The sequence below is a fragment of the Anopheles stephensi genome, chromosome 2, assembly GCF_013141755.1.
Source record: "Anopheles stephensi strain Indian chromosome 2, UCI_ANSTEP_V1.0, whole genome shotgun sequence".
Taxonomy (NCBI): domain Eukaryota; kingdom Metazoa; phylum Arthropoda; class Insecta; order Diptera; family Culicidae; genus Anopheles; species Anopheles stephensi.
The window spans coordinates 88,012,099-88,020,437 of NC_050202.1; the positions used below are offsets into that span (position 1 = coordinate 88,012,099).

Consider the following 8,339-nt stretch of genomic DNA (forward strand, 5'->3'; position numbering starts at 1 on the left):
TTTTGGTGCTGTTGTTGGAACTCTGTCTCGGACTGGAGACGAGAGCGAAAAGAATCACAACGCTACACCACGCGTAAAATGAAGTCAGGTTTGGCTAATTTGTGCTTGTCCTATTCGCATTGAGTGCGATTAATTTTATTCTACTTAAGCGGGTTATATTTTTTGTAGGCTCTCGGTTGGGGATTTTTTGTTTGCTTCTTAAGAGAGTGGCATCATTAGGTTAAGTTACGAGCGATTACGAGGTTTGTGCAGTTTGAGCAGAACAACAACACCAGTACCAGTGCATTGTTTGCTTGTGGACGCTTTCATTACCATTTGCCATTACCATTTACCACGTTTGTTAAATAACGCATGGAGGAATATTTATGTTGATTTTTAAAGCGACAAATTAGTGTTTTTAAAATGGCGCGAGAGGGAACGCTTTTTGTTATGTCATTTGAAAGTGTGTAGTCGGGACGTGGAACTAATGAGGTGTGACAACATCTTGCTGTTTTGGGCTTCATATCGTATAATTAAACCTGTCTTACTATTTTTCTTTCCCGCTTTAAACACTAACTGAACTAAAGTTGGATATTAAAAGTGAGCCGTACGGGTTATAGTGAAGCTCCGAGTCGTTCCTTTCTATTCAGTACTGATTGTCTTTTTTGGGGGAACGGTCTGGATGAGATTTGAACCCCGGCCCGGCTGTGTGAAGACCAGCGCCACTATCTCCTCAGCCACTGCGCACCAGAGCTTCGGCTATCTACTTACTTACTTACTTATCAGGCGCTACAACCGCTTTGCGGTCTTGGCCTGCTGCAACAATCCTCGATACCGCTCACGGTTCAGCGCCGTCGTCTGCCAATCCGTTATCCCGGCCGTTCTGGCGGACGCATCAACGCCATCACTCCATCTCAATTTGGGCCTACCACGCCTCCTCTGTCCGTGTGGACGGCCTAAAAGGACTTTACGGGCTGGGTCGTCCGGTGTCATTCTCATGACGTGACCAGCCCACCGGAGCCTGGCGAGTCTAATGCGCTGTACGATAGTGAGATCATCATACAGCTCGTAGAGCTCGTCGTTGTAGCGGCTCCTCCATTGTCCTTCCACACATACGGGGCCAAAAATCCTTCTGAGCATCTTCCTCTCGAACGCGGCTAAGAGGGCTTCGTCAGTTTTGGACAGAGTCCATGTCTCAGAGGCGTATGTGAGTACTGGGACTATAAATGTTCTGTACAGTCCCAGCTTCGTCCGTCGCGACAGGTATTTAGAGTGGAGAAGTTTCCTCAGGCTGTAGTATGACCGGTTGGCAGCCAGCACCCGTGCGCGTAACTCAACATCAATGTTGTTGTCGGTGCTGACTTTTGACCCCAGATAGGTGAAGTTTTGGACGACTTCGAAGGTGCGGTCACCTATCTGTACATCACCCCTGCGTAAATCAGTGTTTGTTAGCAGGGCCGCTGGTGGTGCCACCATCATTTTGGTTTTCGCCTCGTTAATCTCCAACCCGAGGTTCTGTGCCGCACGCTCGATCCTTTGATAAGCTTCTGCTACATAGGAGAGCCTCAAACCAATGATGTCTATGTCATCAGCGTATGCCAGGATCTGGATTGACTTATAGAAGATGGTCCCCGAAGTTTCCACCTCTGAGTCACGGATGGCTCTCTCTAGCGCCAGGTTGAAGAGGAGACAGGCGAGCCCATCTCCCTGGCGCAGGCCCTTGGTGGTAGCAAAGGGCCCTGAGAGTTTTCCATCCACCTTCACCTGGCATGTGATGTTGGCCATTGTCATTCGTACAAGCCTGGTAAGCTTGGCCGGGATTCCAAAAGAGCTCATTGCGTCGTAAAGTTTTACCCTGGCTATGCTGTCATAGGCGGCTTTGAAATCAATAAAGATATGGTAGGAGTGGAGCTGTTGCTCCGCCATCTTCTCCAAGATTTGCCGCATCGTGAAGATCTGGTCAGTGGTTGATTTTCCGTTTCGGAATCCTCTCTGATAGTTTCCGACTATCTCTTCAACGAATGGGACAAGTCGATCTTGTAAGATTAGGGAGAAGATCTTGTAGGCGGTATTCAACACCGTAATACCCCTGTAGTTGCTGCACTCTAGCCTATCTCCCTTCTTGTATATAGGATAGATGATGCCAAGATTCCAATCACAAGGCATCGATTCGCTATCCCATACCTCAGTAATAATTTGATGAATTTCCTGTTCGAGTGCTGCACCACCGTTTTTGATCAGTTCGGCTACTATTCCGTCGGTGCCTGGTGCCTTGTTGTTCTTGAGCCGACGGATGGCCATTCGTGTTTCATCTATGCTAGGTGGCAGTAGCATGATATCATCTGCTAGTGGAGCCTCTAGCTGTTCGTTGAACTGATCATTTAGCAATTCATCAAAGTACTGAGCCCATCGCGAGAGGACCTCTGGCTGGTAACTGACCAGATCCCCATCCTTATTCCGACAGCAGGTCACCTTAGGTCTAAAGTTATTTCGGCGACCTGCTATCTCCTGGTAAAACTTTCTTCCTGGTCCGTAACGCACTCTGATTTCTTGAAGTTCCCGCACCCGCTGCTCTTCCCAAAGTTGTTTTTTGGTGCGGTGAACTCTTTTCTCTTCTCTCCTGAGCCATGAGTATTCCTCTGCGCATGCCCGCGTTCTATGCCGCTGCTGCATTACTCGGTATGCGCAGTTTTTACGTTCTGTCACATGTCTACAATCTTCGTCGAACCAGCCAGATCTGGTGTTGCCCCGACGTGGTGGGAGTGTGGAATTGGCACAGCTTATTATTTTTGTTTTTAGAGCGTTCCACCGTTCGCTCGTAGTTTCATATTCATTTTCTGGTAGTAGAGCCTCACCTAAAGCGGATTTGAATGCCTGTTGGACGTGACTGTCCTTTAGGGAGTCCGTGTTGAGCCGAGCCTGCGTGTTAACTTCACCCCCATTGACGCGGGGACGGGCGATTCTGCAACGAATCACTAAGCCAACCAAATAGTGATCGGAATCGATGTTGGCCCCTTCGGCTATCTAGCTAGGAGTAATTGAAGTCAAGAAGGCCAAAAATGATAAAATATCACCTCAAGAGATTGTAGGCTAGCGATCAAGTGCTATCCTGTTCTAATAATTTCACCAGGTTCTCTTCTCTTCTATTGTGTATTAATCATTTACGTCCTTCTTTCTTGTTTTCTCCCACCCAGGTGTCGATGATGGCAGGCGACGGAACGTCAGCACGGATCAAACAGGAACTGATTGAAACATCCTGCTGCAGCCCGTCCCCATCGTCGGTCGGTAGCTTATCCCAAACCAACATACTGTACGGCAATTCACCCACGGGAAAGGTACCGGCATAATGGCGCTTCTAATAGTACCCTCACCGGACATTAGGCACTAACTGCTCACTTCGTTCTGTCTTCTTTTGCAGATGGACTTCAAATGCAGTAGCAATAACAACGACACACATCTCACAGAGCTGCACGGTAGCGGTGGTGGTGGTGCCGGCGGAAGCAGTGGCAACGGGAAACCACAGTCGCCCGGCTCGCCGGATCGTCAGTTCTGCAGCTCAACTACCTCCGCCATCGGGGACTTTGGCAGCGATGGCACGAACCACGACACGATCAAGGAGGAGCTGCCGCGACGATTGTGCCTGGTGTGTGGGGACGTTGCCAGTGGCTTCCACTACGGCGTTGCCAGCTGTGAAGCATGTAAAGCATTTTTCAAACGTACCATTCAAGGTAGGGGACGAATACCTTTCCGGTGACATGCGGCAGCTAGAACTAATGGTCATATCCATCCCCTTTTTCGTAGGAAACATCGAGTACACCTGTCCCGCGAGTAACGACTGTGAAATAAACAAACGGCGACGGAAAGCGTGCCAAGCGTGCCGGTTCCGCAAGTGTCTGCTGATGGGCATGCTCAAGGAAGGGGTGCGGCTGGATCGGGTGCGGGGTGGCCGGCAAAAGTATCGCCGCAATCCGTGCTCGAACCCGTACCAGATGCAGATCATACAGTCGAACCAGCAGTACACGGCCCAAACGCTGGAAGACATCAAGATCCTGGAAGTATTATCTTCGTTCGAGCCGGATCCACTGTCGATCGGCGGTGGCAGCGATATGGTGGCGACCGGCGAGGAACGCAACGGGACGGGCCAAACGTCCAGCTCGTCGTTCTCCTCCGCATCGTCCTCGTCGTCGTCGACGAGCAGCACGGGCAGCAACTCGCCCGGCGCTACAGCGGCCGCCGCCGATTCCGGGCTCGACCGGATGGTGATCGGAAGCGATGCGCAGGAAATTTTGAGCGTGCTGAGTGATATTTACGATAAGGAGCTGGTCGGTGTGATTGGCTGGGCGAAGCAGATTCCGGGCTTCACCGATCTGCCGCTGAACGACCAGATGCGGCTGCTGCAGGTGAGCTGGGCCGAGCTGCTGACGCTAATGCTTGCCTACCGCTCGATCCCGTTCGATGGTCGGCTGTACTTTGCCACCGACTTCTGGCTCGACGAGCGATCGGCGAAGGAGTGTGGTGCCCTTGATCTCTATAACCATGTAAGTGGATGTTGTATTTCGCCTTCGGACGCCCTGTTTGTAATATTCGACCCATTTTTTTCTCTCATTGTAACAGCTCGCACAAATCACCCAACGATTGGAAAAGATCTCGGCCACCAAGGAGGAGTACTATCTACTGAAGGCCCTGTCCCTGTCAAATTGTGATATCAGACTGGATAACTACAGTGCGCTCAAGAAAATTCGTGACTCGATACTGTACGCACTCAACGATTGTGTGCTGTTGATAAGGTAAGCATCCGGCTACGACGCACCGAGCCTCGAGGTGCAGCTGTATTAATGGCGGGTTTCTCTTTCTTTGGCAGGCAACATCAGGCGGTGTCCCATCAGCAGCAGCTGCTACTGTTGCTGCCATCGTTACGGCAAGCGGATCACATTATTCGCAAGTTCTGGACGAATGTGCATATCGAGGGCAACGTAACGATGAACAAGCTGTTTGTCGAAATGCTCGAGTCCGTCTCACGATAAGGTTTGCAATACTAGCGCGCCCCAAGAGGGAAAAAAAGCAATCTTCTAAAGCTCTTTCATATTGTAGGCTGATGGGAAGCGAATGCCCATCATTTTATTAGGCACAGAAAATAAGAGTGAAGTGAGGAGGGGGTAGTGAAGGTGCGTGACTAAAAATTCGTGGAATGGTTACCGAGGCGTTATTCGAATTGTTTACGTAGTTTTAAGGTTTCTTTTTCTGTTTGTTTCTTTGTTTGTTTGTTTCAAACTACCCGCTCTCGATTTCTTAGAGAAACTCGGTCTCCTGTTTCGTCACAGCTGTACCAACAGCTGCCCCGGCACTCTATCGAGAGCGGCCACCTGTTCAGTGTTTGTGTAGTTGGTCGCTACCGGGTCTTTCGTGGATTGATTTCAATGTAGCGTGCGTTGGGCGGGAAGAGAACTCTTCTGTTCTGCGTCTCTTGTGTTAAAGTTACCGCGCGCAACCATCGGTTCCGTCAGCGCGAACGGAAGCGGCTGAGGGAGAATGGATAGTTTTAATATTATAGTAGCTGGGTTTGATCAGCGCTCCCGTACGGGGAGAGGAGATTTGCAATATGTTTGCGTGGTTTTTTGTCACGCCGCTTCGTAGTAGAGAACCAGTGACCAGCGGTGGCACTTTCTTCAGAGAGTGCCATCAGCTCAGAGAGCATGTGAGAGCCAAGTGAGTGAGGATCGATTATGAGAATGCTTTATCCTCAACATTATTAGAGTATTGCTTGTTTTTAATTACAGTACAGATTATTATAGACCACACACACACACACACACACGAACACAAATATTGTGTGTCCGAAGGGAAACAAAACTTAACCTCTATTCGCAATACACATCTATATACTCCTCCGGTGTAGTGGGCCGTACGTGTAAATGCCGTAGTAATTTTGCAGGGTTTCTCAGGCTAGTCGGACATTGTAACGCCATATGTCAGCAGCATAAAATGTAAATGCCGGCATCGTATATGCAATTCAGTTGGGATTTTAAGAGAGTTGAATGTTTGTTTTCCCATGCTGAAAAGGGCTACGATGTCGGATTAGCGTTCTACGCTGCTGACACATAGTATTACAATATTGAACTGGCCTGAGAAACCCTGTATGTACAGAAAGCAATGTTTTTTTCTGGTATAGACGATCGCGGACGATACAAGCAGTGGCAGGCATTCTGTGTTTTTATACTGTTCAGGAATAAGTACATTCTTGGATGGATGCAATAGGGTGAGCAGTTTTAGAAGAGGATTCTATTCCCTGACACAAAACAACAAAATAGTGTAAAGGAAAAAAAAGGAAGTAAAATAAGAAAAGTTTATGAATGGGTTTGTATTTCACGATACGCGCACGTCCAAAATGCAAGCGGAATCTCGATCAGTGGTATTCTTTTGGGGACGAACGGTGTTTAGGACAGCTGCAATAGCCCACGTTTTTACACGACACAACATTACAGTACAACTCCACGTGCAAACGATCGTTCAAAGTTAGGTGAGCAGAGAAGAAAGTATGAGGAGGATTTTATTTTGTTGAATGTTTCGCAAACTCTCTGACGCAGACCGCGTGTGTGTACGTAGATTTTAAACCTTTCCTTATGAGCGACAAGCATACGGTTCGGACAAAAGCGTAGAAAGACAAATAAAAAAGTGAAAAGGAAGGCAGATCTTCGGGACAGCAACGGACGATACAAAACAAATGGAAACAAAATTTTATCAGAGTATAAAGTATAAAATAGCAATAGTTCTAATAACCAAACTGCTAAAATCGTTATTACATGTAAAGAAAAAGGCGGATGGTGCCACTTAATGAAGTTTCGTTGCCCGAAACTCATCCAAAACGATGAGTCACAAAAAAAAGGAAGAAGCAAATAACCGACAAACTGACTGATGAAAGTCGTACGGAACGAGCGAGTGGGATGGCAGAGCGAGAAGCAGCACCACACAGAGATGTAAGAGATGCGAACGGAAGGAAAAGTTTTATAGGAGAGAGAGAGAAAATATGCAATTTATCCATTTGCCTGCAATATATAACACAGTAAGAAGCGCCACGCGGTGGTGTAGTAGGTATAGTAGCGATTAGAAATCTTCCATGATTTTAAGCCGCGTGTTCTATGACGTTGGGTTGTGTGCGGCGGATCAAACCGACCGACCGTGGATGCGACAACAACAAAAAAAGGTAACAAAAAACCCGTTCAAGAATAGGAAGCAGGGGCGTGGAAGAGAATGTCTCTCAGGGAATGTAAGGCGCGATTTGTTCTTGCGATTGTGACGATAGTTTAAATGGACGTTGATTGTTTTTTGGTAGTAGTGTTAGTGAAAGTGAAAGTGTGAGGGTGGTGAGCTGGGGGAAGGGAGTCACGGACAGCATGCCACGTGTATGTGTGTGCTTCTTGTGCGAGGAGTAGCTGAATTGGGGGAGCAGTGGGTTATCGAATGGAATGGATCGTTAAATAGAAATACAGCAGGCACTATTTGCTAATACGGACAACGGTTCATAGGTGGTGCCGGTGGGATGGAAAGCGTGTAGCGATGGAAAGAAACTCTACGTTCTATTCTGGGTGGCCCGGTTTCCTTGGCTGGATTCATCTTAATCACACTGGTGGACAAATATCACATGAGCGTCGCCGGTGTCGTGCTAGAAAGTGGACGGTGAGACTAGTTTTATCTCATCAAACAGGGATGCAGCACGTAAAAAGCTTTTACTTTAGATACATTATTGTCTTGTGCTTGCTTGGAATGCCTTTAAGAGGTTCATGGAATTAAAGATAGTAAAAGTCGTGGTATTATGTAGCATGCACACCGTACAGTGGCTAATATACCTTAACGATCGAACCTACAACGATTGTCTGTCATAGTTGAGCTATTCTTCCTAGTGCTTATTAGGCGTTAGGACCCTAAGGGCGGCCTCTGTCTACTGCAGAAATCCTATACATCGCTCATTCCGGCGGACGCCTCCTCTGTCGCAAAACTGACCCTCTAGGATGGGTTGTCTGGTGCACTTCTCCTGACATGACAAGCCTACCGTAGTCTGGCGAGTTCTGTTCGTTGCACGTAGCTGATTGGTTCTTTTTGAATCGGTGAGCTTAATACACCGTACTTTAGGTCATAAGAGAAGAAGCGATAAGCGGTGCGAGATCAATCACAATACATTGGATCACGTAAGTCGTGTGATAGAATGTTTGACTAGAAAGGTTCCACGACGCCTCAAGTTCGTGAGCTACAAGCTGTCTTTGCGGAACAATTATGGCTGAATCTGTTGAGTCTGGTTACTAGTCTTTAATAGCAAGTACACCACCAGCCTCAATTGTGGATGGGCATACTGGTTAATATCATCT

At 47.8% G+C, this 8,339-nt stretch overlaps 1 protein-coding gene across 5 annotated transcripts in view; it reads left to right on the top strand.

The window, feature by feature from the left end:
• The window catches only part of LOC118505064 (steroid hormone receptor ERR2-like), a 35,198-nt gene extending 27,706 nt beyond the window's left edge, over positions 1-7,492 (top strand). For all 5 annotated transcript variants that reach the window (XM_036040347.1, XM_036040345.1, XM_036040344.1 and 2 more), the window contains 5 exons: positions 3,174-3,314; positions 3,398-3,707; positions 3,781-4,517; positions 4,594-4,766; positions 4,841-7,492. In XM_036040347.1, the coding sequence (XP_035896240.1) occupies positions 3,180-3,314; positions 3,398-3,707; positions 3,781-4,517; positions 4,594-4,766; positions 4,841-5,003 (1,518 nt within the window). In that variant the 5' untranslated portion in view covers positions 3,174-3,179 and the 3' untranslated portion in view covers positions 5,004-7,492. The remainder of the gene's footprint in view (positions 1-3,173; positions 3,315-3,397; positions 3,708-3,780; positions 4,518-4,593; positions 4,767-4,840) is intronic.
• Positions 7,493-8,339: the final 847 nt, after the last annotated feature.